This window comes from Salmo trutta, chromosome 12 (assembly GCF_901001165.1).
Source record: "Salmo trutta chromosome 12, fSalTru1.1, whole genome shotgun sequence".
Classification (NCBI taxonomy): Eukaryota; Metazoa; Chordata; class Actinopteri; order Salmoniformes; family Salmonidae; genus Salmo; species Salmo trutta.
Genome location: NC_042968.1, coordinates 72,357,925 through 72,373,978, shown reverse-complemented (window position 1 = coordinate 72,373,978; position 16,054 = coordinate 72,357,925). Strand labels below are relative to the sequence as shown.

Genomic DNA, 16,054 nt, shown 5'->3' with positions numbered 1-16,054 from the left:
TTGGAAGTATGCTTGGATTCATTGTCCATTTGGAAGACCCATTTGCGACCAAGCTTTAACTTCCTGACTGATGTCTTGAGATGTTGCTTCAATATATCCACATAATTTTCCTTCCTCATGATGCCATCTAGTTTGTGAAGTAGACAAGTTCCCACCTGCAGCAAAGCACCCCCACAACATGACGCTGCCACCCCCGTGCTTCACAGTTGGGATGGTGTTCTTCGGCTTGCAAGACTCCCCCTTTTTCCTCCAAATGTGACGATGGTCATTATGGCCAAACAGTTGTATTTTGGTTTCATCAGACCAGAGGACATTTCTCCAAAAAGTACGATCTTTGTCCCCATGTGCCGTTGCAAACCATAGCCTGGCTTTTTTATTGCAGTTTTGGAGCAGTGGCTTCTTCCTTGCTGAGGAGCTTTTCAGGTTATGTCAATATAGGACTCGTTTTACTGTGGTTATAGATACTTTGTACCTGTTTCCTCCAGCATCTTCACAAGGTCCTTTGCTGTTGTTCTTGGATTGATTTGCACTTTTCACACCAAAGTACGTTCATCTCTAGGAGACAGAAAGCGTCTCCTTCCTGAGCGGTATGACAGCTGCGTGGTCCCATGGTGTTTATGCTTGCGTACTATTGTTTGTACAGATGAACGTGGTACCTTCAGGAGTTTGGAAATTTCTCCCAAGGATGAATCAGACTTGTGGAGATCTACAATTGTTTTTCTGAGGTCTTGGATGATTTCTTTTGATTTTCGCATGTCGTCAAGCAAAGAGGCACTGAATTTGAAGGTAGGCCTTGAAATACATCCACAGGCACACCTCCAATTGACTCAAATTATGTCAACTAGCCTATCAGAAGCTTCTACTGCCATGACATTTTCTGGAATTTTCCAAGCTGTTTAAAAGGCACAGCCAACTTAGTGTATGTAAACTTCTGACCCACTGGAATTGTGATTATTTAACTTAATACACTGTGTCTGTAAACAATTGTTGGAAAAATTACTTGTCATGCACAAAGTAGATGTCCTAACCGACTTGCCAAAACTGTAGTTTGTTAACAAGACATTTTTGGAGTGGTTGAAAAACAAGTTTTAATGACTCCAACCTAAGTGTATGTAAACTTCCAACTTCAACTGTATGTCTCTGGGTACATCAACATAGGTTGACCCCCAAGAAATCCCCTCCACATCCAACACTGGGTGGGCTTATTGCATTACACACTCTGCCGTCTTGTAGACAAGCCAGCGAGCAGAAAAGGCTGGACCGATGAAGCAGCGAGAGCGTGAACAATGCCAATCATCCCTCTGTAAAAAGAGAGAGAGAAACCGACCGAGTGGTTATTTTTATCTGAATTCCTCAAAAACAGCTGCTGTCCCCACGGGTGCTTGTATGACTGCTCTACTCTCCCACTCTCTGTCAGAGCGATGCAACAACGGAGGGAGAGAAAAGGACGAGAGTGAAGGCAGTGCTGCACTCTGGGAGTCATTGTTGAGCACCACAGGACACGGAGTACGTATCAGCATTGCGCAGCAGCAGCAAATCCACAACACAAAGTAGACTGTTCTTGATCTGTTCAAATAAGTCAATAGTGGGAAGGAGGGAGGATACTGTGCTGTAAACCTACAATCCAAACGGTGCAGTTTTGGCTCCGTGATAGCCCGGGTAGCAAAATGTATAATTAATTGCCAAGTGAGATATTGAAACGGATCAGATATTCCACATACGTATACCTATGACTGACATTTCATACACACACACACACACACACACACCTCCCCTTGGGCAATAAAAGCAAAACATACAGTACCAGTCAAAAGTTTGGACAACCTACTCATTCAAAGGTTTTTCTTTATTTTTACTATTTGTAGATAGTGAAGATATCAAATAGTGAAGATATCAAAACTATGAAATAACAGATATGGAATCAAGTAGTAACAATAAGTGGTAAACAAATCAAAATACATTTTAGATTCTTCAAAGTAGCCTCCCTTTGCCTTGACAGCTTTGCACATACATGGCATTCTCTGAACCAGCTTCACCTGGAATGCTTTTCCAACAGTTTTGAAGGAGATCCCAAATATACTGAGCACTTGTTGGCTGCTTTTCCTTCACTTTGCAGTCCAACTCATCCCAAACCATCTCAATTGGGTTGCGGTCGGGTGACTGTGGAGGCCAGGTCATCTGATGCAGCACTACCATCACTCTCTTTCTTGGTCAAATAGCCCTTACACAGCCTGGAGGTGTGTCGGGTCATTGTCCAGTTGAAATGCGGTGGTAGCCATGCTGTTTAAGTGTGCCTTTAATTGTAAATAAATCAGACAGTGTCACCAGCAAAGCACCCCCACACCATCACACTTCCTCCTCCATGCTTCACGGTGGGAACCACACATGCGGAGATAATCCGTTCACCTACTCTGCGTCTCACAAAGACACGGCGGTTGGAACCAAAAATCTCGGTCTAATGTCCATTGGTCGTGTTTCTTGGCCAAAGCAAGTCTCTTCTTATTTGTGTCCTTTAGTAGTGGTTTCTTTGCAACAATTCAAACATGAAGGACTGATTCACGCAGTCTCCTCTGAACAGTTGATGTTGAGATGTGTCTGTTACTTGAACTCTGTTAAGCCTTTATTTGGGCTGCAATTTCTGAGGCTGGTAACTCTAATGAACTCATCTTCTGCAGCAGAGGTAATTCTGGGTCTTCCTTTCCTCTCGCGGTCCTCATGAGAGCCAGTTTCATCATAGTGCTTGATAGTTTTTGCGACTGCACTTGAAGAAACATTCAAAGTTCTTTAAATGTTTGACTGACTTTCATGTCTTAAAGTAATGGACTGTCATTTCTCTTTGCTTACTTGATCTGTTCTTGCCGTAATATGGACTTGGTCTTTTACCAAATAGGACTATCTTCTGTATACCACCCCTACCTTGTCATAACATAACTGATTGGCTCAAAAACACTAAGGAAAGAAAATCCACAAATTAACAAGGCACACGTGTTAATTGAAATGCATTCCAAGTGACTACCTCATGAAGCTGGTTGAGAGAATGTCAAGAGTGTGCAAAGCTGTCATCAAGGAAAATGGTGGCAACTTTGATTTGTTTAACAGTTTTTTGGTTACTACATGTTTCCATGTGTTATTTCATAGTTGTGATGTCTTCACCATTATTCTACAATGTAGAAAATAGTAAAAATAAAGAAAAAGGTCTGTCCAAACTTGACTGGTACTGTACATTAGTATGAAAGATAAGCAGTAGAAAACATCCAGAAGCCCAATACAAATGTAACTCCCTCTCTGTAGTCTTGCCTACCTCTGATACCACTGACTGTTATCCATCTCTAATATTATCTGTCCTGACCACAGTGTGTGTGACCAATCATATCCTAGCAAACAGGGGAGGATAAATTCAACTGTTACAGTGGGAAGCTAGGACTCTAGGTCACATGTTGTGACTGCAACATTCCCCAATCACTTGAGTGTCCGGGCTTGCAACATTCACCCCATTGCCAGGCCCGCCAGAGTTAAGGGGACAGAGCAACGGTGACATTCTCAATTGCGGTGACCATGGATGGCATTCTGGTGACAGCCACAAACACCAGATACCACTACGAAACACTAGCACCCCTCTTTTCACTATACACTTATTCCTGCAATGTCTCAGGCTTACATCCAAATGTCTAATACTTAATAAGGGCCAGTGAATTCCTCCACATCCTCCACCCGCCTGGAGCTCCCTTACCTTACTTATGCTGCCTTCAATTATTTCATTTTTCGCCAGCTAATGCCAGAGACAACCCTCTTCAGCAGCTCTTCTCTGATTCAAATACTCTTAAATCCAAGGTTGATGAATGAATTACATAAATTAAATACATCAACTTACATGATACTGCCACAAATTTGCAAAGAATTTTCCCCATGGATACAATAGTCAGTAAAGTATTTAGTCCAAAGACATCTAATTGTTAAATAAGCAGACAGACAGACTCCCGAGGGGCGCAGCGGTCTAAGGCACTGCATCGCAGTACTAGAGGCATCACTACAGACCCTGGTTCGACCCCGGGCTGTATCACAACAGGCCATGATCGGGAGTCCCATAGGGCAGGGCACAATTGGCCCAGTGTCGTCCGGGTAAGGGGAGGATGTGGCCGGGGTAGGCCGTCATTGTAAATAAGAATTTGTTCTTAACTGACTTGCCAAGTTAAATAAAAAATAAATATAACAGACAAAGGCAATAGGAAAATAGCCAGAGGCTGTCATCATTAAAACAACAAAAGGCGATCAATTAGTGCTCATCTTCAGTGCGTTGTCAAAAAATGAGAGACTACATTAGATACAGATTTGAGAATTGCCAAGTTTATTTCCCACTTTCCATGTATAAAATATACATATTTATAGGAATAGGGGGTACCAGCAGTAGGCATTATAAAAAACAAAATATTTTCTCATATTGCAGTTCATTGTACGCAATCAAGAGTTGATACTTCTATCAACGACCTGCTTAAGTCTTGCCTGGAGTCAGTAAATTATGAATTATTGTTGCGGAGGATGGTATTTTCTACTCCATTTAGTGAGACAAGACAAGTTTTGAGAAACATTAAGAATTTGATTCTTATCAGAACTACTAATGCTTGGAATATAAGATATCTTAAAACTTCAATTGAAAGTTTAGAACTTTCCCAGATTCAAAATGTAAGAACGAGGCTAAATTATGAACTGCCGAATTATTATAGAGGAAAACAATGTTCATTACAGCCAATGGTGGATGGAAATGAAGACATCTGCACAATATTCTATTTCATATGAATACAGGTGTTGCACAGGTGAAGTAAAGTGAATGGATTATTAAGTATCTAAATATTCCAATAAAGTTTATAATAAATGTATTAATGGGATTATGACAAAAACCTACATTAGGTGCCCTTGACGTTTTTGCACAGTGGATGATCAATTTATGTGATGAATAATTACTCTTCTGATTTGAAAAATACACACAAAATGTAAATTCATTCATCCAAATACACATTCCACATGGTAGTCACCACTGATGTACTTGACGTAAGACTATTACGATGGTCTATAAGGTCAGTCTACATACTTTACAACTAGTTTGCACTGTCTCACCACAACCCCCCTTCCTTCCACCCCCAACATGCGCACCCTTCCTCCCCCTTCTCCCTTTAGGTGTCGTCTACTCAAAGAGCTTGATTGCAGAGAGCAGTGTTGCTGGTCACACACCAGGGGTGCACTTGCCCGGGGCGAAGGGTGGGGAGGGGGGGGGGGGTTCAACAAAAACTAGCTTCTCCAACCCGGACCGGCTCCAAACGTTTGAGAAGATGATCTGAAGAAAAAAACAAAACAATGAAGACAAAAAAAACAACAAAAAAAAACAATTCTGCTTGGAAAGTTAGCTACCTTATTATGTGATGGTTTGGACTTTTCCCCCTAGGCCCTGCCTTGCCCTGACTGACGATTATGAGGAATACTACTGCTGTCTGACAGTACTGTGAGGGATGTACATACTGTATACACAGGGACATACAACATATATGAGGAGGGAGTCCTGGAGGGAACGCGACACACATAAACACATTGCACACTAAAAAGGGAAGATGAAGGCATAAATGGATGGGTGGAACAGAGAAGGAGAGATAGGGTCGAGATAGGCGGGGGGGGAGAACTGAGGGAGGTGGAGAGAAGAAAGAAGGAATGGGACTAGAAGGAGGAGAGGAAGAGTGATGAGAGGGACTTGAGATCTGTCCAGGTAGTCAGAGTCATACTAGGATGCAGCTACATAAAGAGTGGCATCAGTTTTTATGGGACGGAGGAGGGGATGAAATTAACTTCATTTAAGAACTACATATAGCTGTAGTTATGCACTGTAAATTCTGTCTACATGAAAACACTTTGCCTCATGAAAATGTATTCAGAATGACATCAAGACTTTATTATTATTAATTTTTAAAAACGCAACGCTTGCTTGTGTCAAAGAGTATTAATATAAACCATGTTTCTTTAAGCATACATTCTAGTTGCATCAAATGAAACTAAAACATACACAGAGGATCCATCAGAGCATTTACCAGCATTTTGCTCTCATCAACAATTATAAAATGGGTACGATGAGGGGATGAGGGAGAGGAGAGCGAGTGAGAAGGAGAATTAGGAAGAGTAGGGGTGAGGGAGGGAGCAAGGTCGGAAATGGGGGTGGTTAAAGGAGGGACGAGGAAGAGAAAGCAAGCAATAGAAGACAAGAACAGGGAGAAGAGGAGGGGAGAGGGTGAAGCGGAATGGAGGGAGACAGAGGAGCTTATCTAACAGCGTGTGAATGACTCTGAGCTGGGCGGTGTCGCCACACTCTCCTGAGCACTTCAGATCGCATTCCACTGCAATGCACCCTGGGGAATACACAGGGGCCATGTGACACAGCAGCACAATGAGAGGAGGCACGGGAGAGTGGGAGGAGGAAAAGGAGGGCAGACACAAAAGGAGGGAGAGAGGGAGGGAGGAGGCAGGATGGGAGAGAGAGAGAGAGGGAGGGAGGGGGCAGGAAGGGAGGGAGGGAGAGCGAGGGAGGAGGCAGGAGGGGAGAGAGAGAGAGGGAGGGAGGAGGCAGGATGGGAGGCAGAGAGGGAGGGAGGAGGCAGGAGGCAGGAGGGGAGAGAGGGAGGGAGGAAAGAGGAGAGAGGGAGGGAGGAAGGGAGCGAGCGAGGGAGGGCAGAGAAAGAAAGGAGGGAGGAGATAAAGAAAGGAGGGAGAAAGGGAAGAGGTAGAAGAGCAAAAAGGGGGAAGCGGCTCGAGTAGGCGAGTGTCTGGGGTGAGGCCTCGAGGGTGAGGAGATCAGTGGTGTTAGAGATGAGAATGGTGAGGGTCGAATAAGGTACAGGAGGGACAAAGGGGGGAAGGAGGGATGATATATTAAGGCAGCTTGTTATGAATTCGTGCTGCCCATCAGATTCTTTTTAAGTGGGCTGTGGTCACACTTTTCCTTCACACGCTACTGCCAGAGACACAAGCGAGTGCGTGGAGGGAGGGTTCAAACACTCAACATACAAATGTATACACTCAAGCAAAGACAAAGACACTCATGAATACAACAAATGTGAACAGACACCAAAACACCCATCCACACACACACAAAGATGAGTGATACTTACTGATTTGATCCAAAACCGCCAGCAGACCCAAAGCCTGCAACAAAAAAATACACACAAAAAAACAAAACACACTTAATCTAGATCAAACTCATTTTGCCCCAGGGGCACTGAAAATTGATTAGATTTCCTTGTCGTCAAAATGTGCAAAAATTGTTTGGTATTTTCAGTGCTCTCTGACTGTCTAGCTTTCATTTCTGTGATTATTAGCCAGATGGACACAGTCAAGAAACTGTATGAATGTAGGTTCAGTATCATTTCTACAGTTCCAATTTGGTTTTAGTCATTTTAAATTATATTGAGTTGCCCGCCCACCCAGATGTTTGACACCCTTGATCTAGATAGAACTTTCAGTAGAGACTATTTAAAATTACTCTGTAAAATGTTGACTGAATAACAGGGAGAGAAACCCCAGGTGAGTTACTACTACTTCCACCCTATTACCTCTGTTCCAGAGCCAGTCAACCACTTGGGTGCCAACACAAACCATAATAATGTGCTTGCTTATCTAGTTCCTCTAGACCTAACAGGATTTGAAATAGGCCCTAATCTATGGATTTCACATGATTGGGAATACAGATATGCATCTGTAGTTTCGACATACCTACTCATTCAATGATTTATATTTTTAATATTTTCTACATTGTAGAATAATAGTGAAGACATCAAACCTATTAAATAACACATACTCACCAAAAAACAAATCAAAATATATTTGAGATTTTTCAAAGCAGCCACCCTTTGCCTTGATGACAGCATTGCACATTCTTGGCATTCACTCAACCCAGCTTCATGCGGTAGTCACCTAGAATGCATTTCAGTTAACAGGTCCTTGTTAAAAGTTATTTGTGGAATTTCTTTTCTTCTTAATGCGTTTGAGCCAATCAGTTGTGTTGTGACAAAGTAGGTGTGGTATACAGAAGATAGCACTATTTGGTAAAAGACCAAGTCCATATTATGGCAAGAACTGCTTAAATAAGCAAAAAGAAACAAACGTTCATCATTGCTTTAAGACATGAAGGTCAGTCAATAGGGAACATTTCAAGAACTTTGAAAGTGTCTTCAAGTGCGGTCACAAAAACCATCAAGCGCTATGATGAAATTGTCTCTCATGAGGACCGTCACAGGAAAGGAAGACCCAGAGTTACCTCTGCTGCAAAGGATAAGTTCATTAGAGTTACCAGCCTCAGAAATTGCAGCCCAAATAAATGCTTCATAAAGTTCAAGTAACAGACATCTCAACAGCAACTGTTCAGAAGAGACTACGTGAATCAGGCCTTCATGGTCAAATTGCTGTAAAGAAACCACTACTAAAAGACACCAAAAAGAAGAAGAGACTTGCTTTGGCCAAGAAACACGAGGAATGGACATTAGACCGGTGGAAATCTGTCCTTTGGTCTGATGAGTCCAACTTTGAGATTTTTGGTTCCAACCGCCGTGTCTTTATGAGACGCAGAGTAGGTGAACGGATGATCTCCGCATTTGTAGTTCCCACGTGAAGCATGGTGGAGGAAGTGTGATGGTGTGGGGGTGCTTTGCTGGTGAAACGGTCTGTGATTTATTTAGAATTCAAAAAGGTACACTTAACCAGCATGGCTACCACAGTGTTCTGCAGCAATACACCATTCCATCTGGTTTGCGCTGAGTGGGACTATCATTTGTTTTTCAACAGGACAATGACCCAAAACACACCTCCAGGCTGTGTAAGGGCTATTTGATCAAGAAGGAGAGTGATGGTAGTGCCGCATCAGATGACCTGGCCTCCACAATCACCTGACTTCAACCCAATTGAGATGGTTTGGGATGAGTTGGACCGCAGAGTGAAGGAAAAGCAGCCAACAAGTTCTCAGCATATGTGGGAACTCCTTCAAGACTGGTTGAGAGAATACCAAGAGTGTTCAAAGCAGTCGTCAAGGCAAAGGGTGGCTACTTTGAAGACTAAAATCTAAAATATATTTTGATTTGTTTAACACTTTTTTGGTTACTACATGATTCCATATGTATTATTTCATAGTTTTGAGGTCTTCACTATTATTCTACAATTTAGAAAATAGTAAAAATAAAGAAAAACCCTTGAACGAGTAGGTGTCCAAACTTTTGACTGGTACTCTATCTTACAAAGAAATGGGCCTCATAACAGGCCTCAGGACCTCATCACGGTACCTCTGCATTTAAATTGCAACCAATAAAATGCAATTGTGTTCATTGTCCATAGATTATGCCTGCCCATACCATATCTCCACCATGGGGCATTCTGTTCACAACATTGACATCAGCAAACCGCTCACCCACACAAAACCATACATGTGGCCCGCGGTTGTGAGGCCGGTTGGACATACTGCCAAATTCTCTAAAACAACATTGGAGGGCGGCTTATGGTAGAGAATTCTCTGGCAACAGTTCTGGTGGACATTCCTGCAGTCAGCAATCCAATTGCACCCTCCCTCAAAACGTGAAACATCTGTGACATTGTGTTGTGTGACAGAACTGCACATTTTAGAGTGGCCTTTTATTGCCCCTGCACCTGTGTAATGATCATGCTGTTTAATCATCTTCTTGAACATTTCTGGGATCTTTTATTTCAGGCTCATGAAACATGGGACCAACATTTTACATGTTGCGTATATATTTTTGTTCAGAGTAAGATTCTGAAAGAGTTCTTCCCACCCTCCTCTTCCCATCTTGAGAAAACTGTGACATATACAAACAAAAAAGATAACTTGCATGGCAGCATGTGACCGTAGTAGGAATGTGGGTTAATAGGAAGCCACTTGTGGGATTCCACCATCCCCACGGCTAGCCAAGCCTAGAATTAACCTAGCACTGCATCTTGTGGCCCTGATGTACTGCACAGCAGACAGAGTGCTGGGGGATATCATTAGCCACTAGCCTAAATGACTGCTATTTAAACAGTCACTAATGGGCTTAGTTAACCAGGGGCAGCAGGTGGTTAGAGTGGTTGGACTAGTAACCGAAAGGTTGCTGGATCGAATCCCAGAGCTGACAATGTAAAAATCTGTCGTTCTGCCCCTGAACAAGGCAGTTAACCCACTGTTCCCCGGTAGGCCGTCATTGTAAATAAGAATTTGTTCTTAACTGACTTGCCTAGTTAAGTAAAGGTTACATAAAAAAAACTTCAGGGGAATAGGGGAAGGGACTCACTGGCAAGGCTTCAAACGAGGACCTTGTTTATTTGTTCCTTATTAGCGTGGCTGGGGGAGTGGGGAGGAGACTGTAGGGGCAGTAATGACTAAGCTGGGGGTTGGACTCCTTTCATACTGTTGGTACAGTTCAGTCACAAGAATAGGGAGGGGAGGGAAGGGAAATTGTCAATTAAGGCTTGGATAATCTAGAGCGGTGTTCCCATGCAATGATCTGAAAGAACTGAATGGGTGAGATATTACGACTCACCTCCTCCCTGCTGTCCGAACCCAGAGAAGCCGCTGGGCTGAGGAGCTCCGAACCCTGACCCCTGCTGCTGCTGGGCCAGATTACCAAATGATGGGGCACTCTGGTTGGCCAGAGCACCAAACGACGGTGTGCTTTGTTGAGTGGAAGCAAAGCTGTGAAGGAAGAGAAACGCACATAAAAGATTAAAAACATTAAAAGACTGAATATTCAATATTACAGTCTAACAATAGCCTAATTAACATTTCATGAGGCTGTGTTGAATAACCATTGGTACAATTGATTTCTTACGTTATGGACGCACTGGTCCGTTTACATCCACTTTATAATACTCTATGTCAGTCCTGACACCATACAGTCAGAGGAAGAATTACTATGCTCTGTACTCCTTAACTCTCTCTCCCTCCAGTCTGTAGACTGTTTAGTACAGCTAGTCTAGCACACTACCCCAGTCCCTCTACTCTGTTCCCATTACCATTCTAACCCAGAGAGGAGAGGTAACCTAAAATATGCAGAGGAACAGCCTTGCCTGGAATAATATCAGAGCCCTTTACATCAAAGCATATTGCAATAAGCCTTGATTTAAATTACAATGGAATAAGTAGCTAATGCTCCCACGACTCTTCCCCTACTGATCTGGGATCTGTGTGTGGAAGCTGCGACACAGTAAGGGAGCAGAATGTGTTTGATGTTTTATTGAGTTTAAATGTGTTGTAGAACAGTGTGAGGGGAAGCTACTTCTGACAGAGGCTTCAGGTGCACTGAGCGAGACAGACAAGACCAGTGCCAGTCACACAACCGAACCAGGATTATTTGACTAGAGTCATCAAACATCAGCAGAGAGTTGAGGGGATGAGGATGAGTGAAGGACAGATATACTATACTATGTGCATGTGTAATAAGTGTGTTGCAGTGGTCAGAGAGGAGACGGAGAGAGAGGGAAAGAGGAAAAACAGACAGATGAATAAAGACATGAAAGAAGAGAGTGAGAATATAGAGGGAAAGCAAGAGAGGGTTAGAGAATAGTCCGGGCCATCCAGCCAGCTCAGTTGCTCTGCTGGTTTTAATCTTGGAGGCAGCATGGGTAGACCCCTGGACAGAAATAAAGGCTGACCTCTGACCCTAATACAGGAGCCAATCTCTTGCTGGTCAGCCCGCCCACCTCTACCGCCCTTGGGTCAATCGCCTCATCTCTCTGTACGGCCCACTGCTAAATTGAGGAGCCACTTTAAAAAGACAGGGAGGGTGACATTTACTGGTTGTAGGGAGTCATGAGGTACTGTATCATTGAACCATCTTTCAAGAAATATTTGCAGGGGTTTGGAAAACAACAAAACTAGGACAGGCATTCGTAAACAACTTTATTAATATTTATCCTTATAAACAAGACGACGGTGTGATAACAAGTGAGATAAAGTGCAAAAAAAATTACCTCACGAGTCCTGACATAATAACACTTTTTTTTTAAAAAGAAGTAAGTGTGACTGAATGGAGGAAGGGAATGAATGAAAACACCAAGCCACTGGGCCTGCTGCCATCTGACAGCCCAATAGGATGAAACCCTGACAACTTAAATAGAGAAAGGAGTGAGAGAATGGGAGAAGAATAAGAAAAACAGAGATGAGTTCACGCACAGCAAGGCTAGCTCCCATCTCCCTGCAGCCAACAGGACCCGAGGCAGAGGGTGTAAAGCGTGTGTGTGTGAGTGTGTAGAGGGCGTGGTAGAGAATTGAGGGGTGGGGGTTTAGTTGGCAATTCCCTCTAGAAGACCTGTGCCTAATACAACAACCCCAGGGAGGAGAGAGAGAGGGAGGCTAGAGAGAAGGGGGGAACTAGCCCATCTTAATCTGCTGGCGGTATGACCTCAGAGTGGGATTATCTGGAATAATCTAGCTCTGCATGCCTCTGTGGTTTGGGGCTTGGCAGAGGTGCCCAACGCCTCAGCAGGCCTGCACGTGCCAGGGGGCTGCTCCAGGGGGAGAGGGGGACTGCTCCGGGGGAGAGGGGGACTGCTCCAGGGGGAGAGGGAGCTGAGCGGGAGGCGATGGAGGAATAATCCCATTTTCTCCCATAATTGTACAATGAGGGTTGAGGTTAAATTCAGAAAAAAGGTTGACTCTGCAGGAGGTCTGGGTGGTTATAGCTGACTGATAAACAAATACCAGAAATACAAAAATACTTGACGTAAATGCAGTAAGTAAATCTTCAATACTCAACTATTGTGGACTTTTCTAAATTAAATGTCAAACTCATTAACGTGTGCCAGTGTAGCCGAGCAGGGTTTAGGGTATTATGCCCAAATTGAGAAAGGAGGTTGGGGGTTAGCAAGGTATTATTTAATTATCAGTAAGTAAATAACACAAAATCCATGTGTTAAAATGTATGTGTTAATGTGTTAATATGAAAACAGTGGCTAGGAGGTGTCAGCGTGCTCTCAGTTGGAATGGCTAAAGCCCCTTGTCCCTATATTGCTTTCCTTTAATTTGGCAACCTTTTTCATATTTATTTTTTATTTATTTAACCTTTATTTAACTAGGCAAGTCAGTTGAGAACAAATTCATATTTACAATGATGGCCTAGGAACAGTGGGTTAACTGCCTTGTTCAGGGGCAGAATGACAGATTGTTACCTTGTCAGCTCGGGGATTCGAACTAGCAACCTTACGGTTACTGTCCCAACATTCTAACCTCTAGGCTACCTGCCGCCCCTATACATAATATACATAACAAAACCAAGACAATAACAAATATACAGCAATAAATGCATAAAAACTTTGCAAGACATTCTACAGCCTTTATGGTCAGTATTATCAAGAATATTGAGCTCTTCTACACTGTCATTTTAGAATAATACAAAACATCTCACTCTGCATATCCAATAAATGTCTAAGAGGGGTGTCTCTCTTACCCGAATCCTCCCACGTTGGCGGCTGCCGTGCCCTCTCCAAACACCTTGCTGGCTGAGGAGCCCATGGGACTGCTGAAGGATGGGGCCGAGCCAAACGCTGCTGACCCCCCAAATGCTGGGGAGCCCCCGAAAGCGGGGGGGCTACCGAACACAGGGGCGCTCCCAAAACCACCTGAAGGGGTACAGATAGAGGGGGTGTGAGGAAGAGTAAGTTGGCTGACTTTGCTTTGATAACAATATGTGAGAGGGACGGTTACATGAATAAAGCTGACACGTATATGAGCAATATTCTTGAATTCGTTGAGATGGGCGGGCAGGACAGAATGTCTCAGGGGACACTTACCACAGTCTAATACTAACCATACATAAGTAAATACTTCAAAAATAGAAGCAAACACAGGCAATGTTTATATTCTTCCTCAACTTTTATGGATGTGTATGTCACACCTGCTGTTGCCCTGAAACTAATTGCCCCAACATGATTAATAAAGTTTTTATTGTATTATGGTCTGCTCTACAACACCTCCATTTCTGTTCAGGGACAACAGCTCTCGCGCGCACGCACGCACGCACACACACATCATTGGGGTTATGAGTGCTTGATGGGAATCAATTTCCAACCACACACTCTGGGATGAAAAGAGAGGGGATCACTGAAATAACAGCCTGGCTACGAGCACGCCCAGTGAATAATTGATTGGGCTAATGTAATGGGATTACATTCCTTGGACCCTGACCAGTGATAGTAGCTATAGAAGTGACAGCAGTACCAAAAACCCCCAGGTTCCGTATTAATAAAGCGTCTCAGAGTACAAGTGCTGATCTAGGATCAGGTAATGAATAAGAGGGATGACCTGATCCTTGATCAGCACTCCTATTCTTAGATGCGTTGTGAATATGACCAGAAGAGTTTAGGGGTAGATGCTACCGCTATATAGCTATCTGAGTAAAATGCCAAGACAAAACTGCGGTGGTGTTAAAAATATGCCATATTTTTGCTAAATTGAGGAAATATAACTGCGCTGACTAAATTGATTGATGCTTTGACTTCTTTAGCCAAGTAGATGCCAATATCTGTTTATCTGTAGCTCGGAAAGATGCTACATTGTGGAATGTAGCCTAACCATGATCCACTAGTGCTGTACTGGCAGAGAGAGGGAGAGATAATGGAGGGGATAGTGATGGGGAATGCGTTCACAGAGGGTAGAAAGTATTGTAAAGAGACCGCTGCGCCACTCGGGAGGCCCAAGGCACTGCATCGTAGTGCTAGAGGCATAACTACAGACCCGGATTCGAACCCGGACTGTGTCGCAGCCGGCCGCAACCCGAGACCCATGAGGCGGCGCACAATTGGCCCAGCATCGTCCGGGTCAGGGGACGGTTTGGCCGGCCGGCATGTCCTTGTCCCATCGTGCTCTAGCGCCTCCTGGTGGCTGGCCGGGCGCATGCACGCTGACTTCGGTTAAGCGGGCAGTGTGTCAAGAAGCAGTGCGGCTAACAACAGAAGGGTTATTTGTAACATTGTTGGATAACACTTTTGAACATATACAGTACATCACCATGGACACAAAAGTCTGGAGTTGACAGAGCTGGGTGACTTGTCACTTGTTTTGGGGTGAGGGTGTAGCCTACCTGTTTGTTTGGTGGGGGTGGAGAAGGAGCCGAACCCCTGAGCGGCCACGCTCCCCCCTCCCGTGCTGAAGGTTCCACTGGCTGTCTGCTCCCCCCCTCCGAATGTTGACGCTGGGGAGCCAAAGCCAAAGGTTTTGGCTCCGCTGTTCCCAAACAGGGTAGTTCCTCCTGTAGGACAAACAGAGGTTAACAGTGGATTTATAGCAGTGCTAAACTGAAATAGGTGCCTGTACTCATTTTGAGTGCTGGGACTGTTCATATTTAGGTGCAATAGTTTTGAGCTAATATTCTATAAGAGGTGCAGGAACTCAAGCAGCAGAACATTTGAGGGCCGGTACTCAGTTCCAGTTAACGTATAGTTAAGTCAACAGCCTTAGTGTTTCCAAAAGATAGAGAAAAACAAGAGTTTCTACACAAAAGTAAACCAACCATATATTTCCCAGAGTTAGTTTTAAAGACGTAAAATGATCCCAAAAGATTTCTAGACAGAGCGCCACTGAGCTAAGCATCCTGCCTAAGCAATGCTATGGGAAACCCTTGACAGCTTCACAGAGCTCTCTTTTCTGCCCACGAATCCGTACTCAGACACATCCACTCAGCTCTCTTTCTCCATCCATCTCCCTCCAAGCTCATTAGATGTTCATCTCTAGAATGTGATGGAATATTGTTTCGGGTTGTCATGAGAACACACTTTCCGGTTGACCCAGGTCTCCCTCTGTCTTTTGATTTTCACAGTGCAGTGCGTCTCACTTTTAAATGGCTGGGAAGTCGGCCTCTTCATCAGACCTGGGATCAGTTGCAACCTCACAGCCCACTGGTCACTTTCTGTTCCGACTGCACTGGCAGATGTGGCCCCCATGTCAATGCTGCCAATGTTTCAAGAATCTTTTAAATCTTTCCTCTCTTTTTGATAGAGAGACACTGGAGAGATGTTTAAAAGCCTAATTTCCGATCGTTAAATTCTA

General features: G+C 43.9%; 1 protein-coding gene across 4 annotated transcripts in view; it reads right to left on the bottom strand.

Moving 5' to 3' along the window:
- The window catches only part of LOC115204100 (nuclear pore complex protein Nup214), a 62,344-nt gene that overhangs the window by 1,804 nt on the left and 44,486 nt on the right, over positions 1-16,054 (bottom strand). For 2 of the 4 annotated variants that reach the window (XM_029769417.1, XM_029769418.1), the window contains exons 32-36: positions 15,090-15,257; positions 13,458-13,629; positions 10,554-10,705; positions 7,146-7,179; positions 5,169-5,329 (exon numbers count right to left, since the gene is read on the bottom strand). In XM_029769417.1, the coding sequence (XP_029625277.1) occupies positions 5,284-5,329; positions 7,146-7,179; positions 10,554-10,705; positions 13,458-13,629; positions 15,090-15,257 (572 nt within the window). In that variant the 3' untranslated portion in view covers positions 5,169-5,283. Of the gene's footprint in view, positions 1-5,168; positions 5,330-7,145; positions 7,180-10,553; positions 10,706-13,457; positions 13,630-15,089; positions 15,258-16,054 lie in introns of those variants that run through there. The other 2 variants (XM_029769419.1, XM_029769420.1) reach the window with 1 other exon arrangement.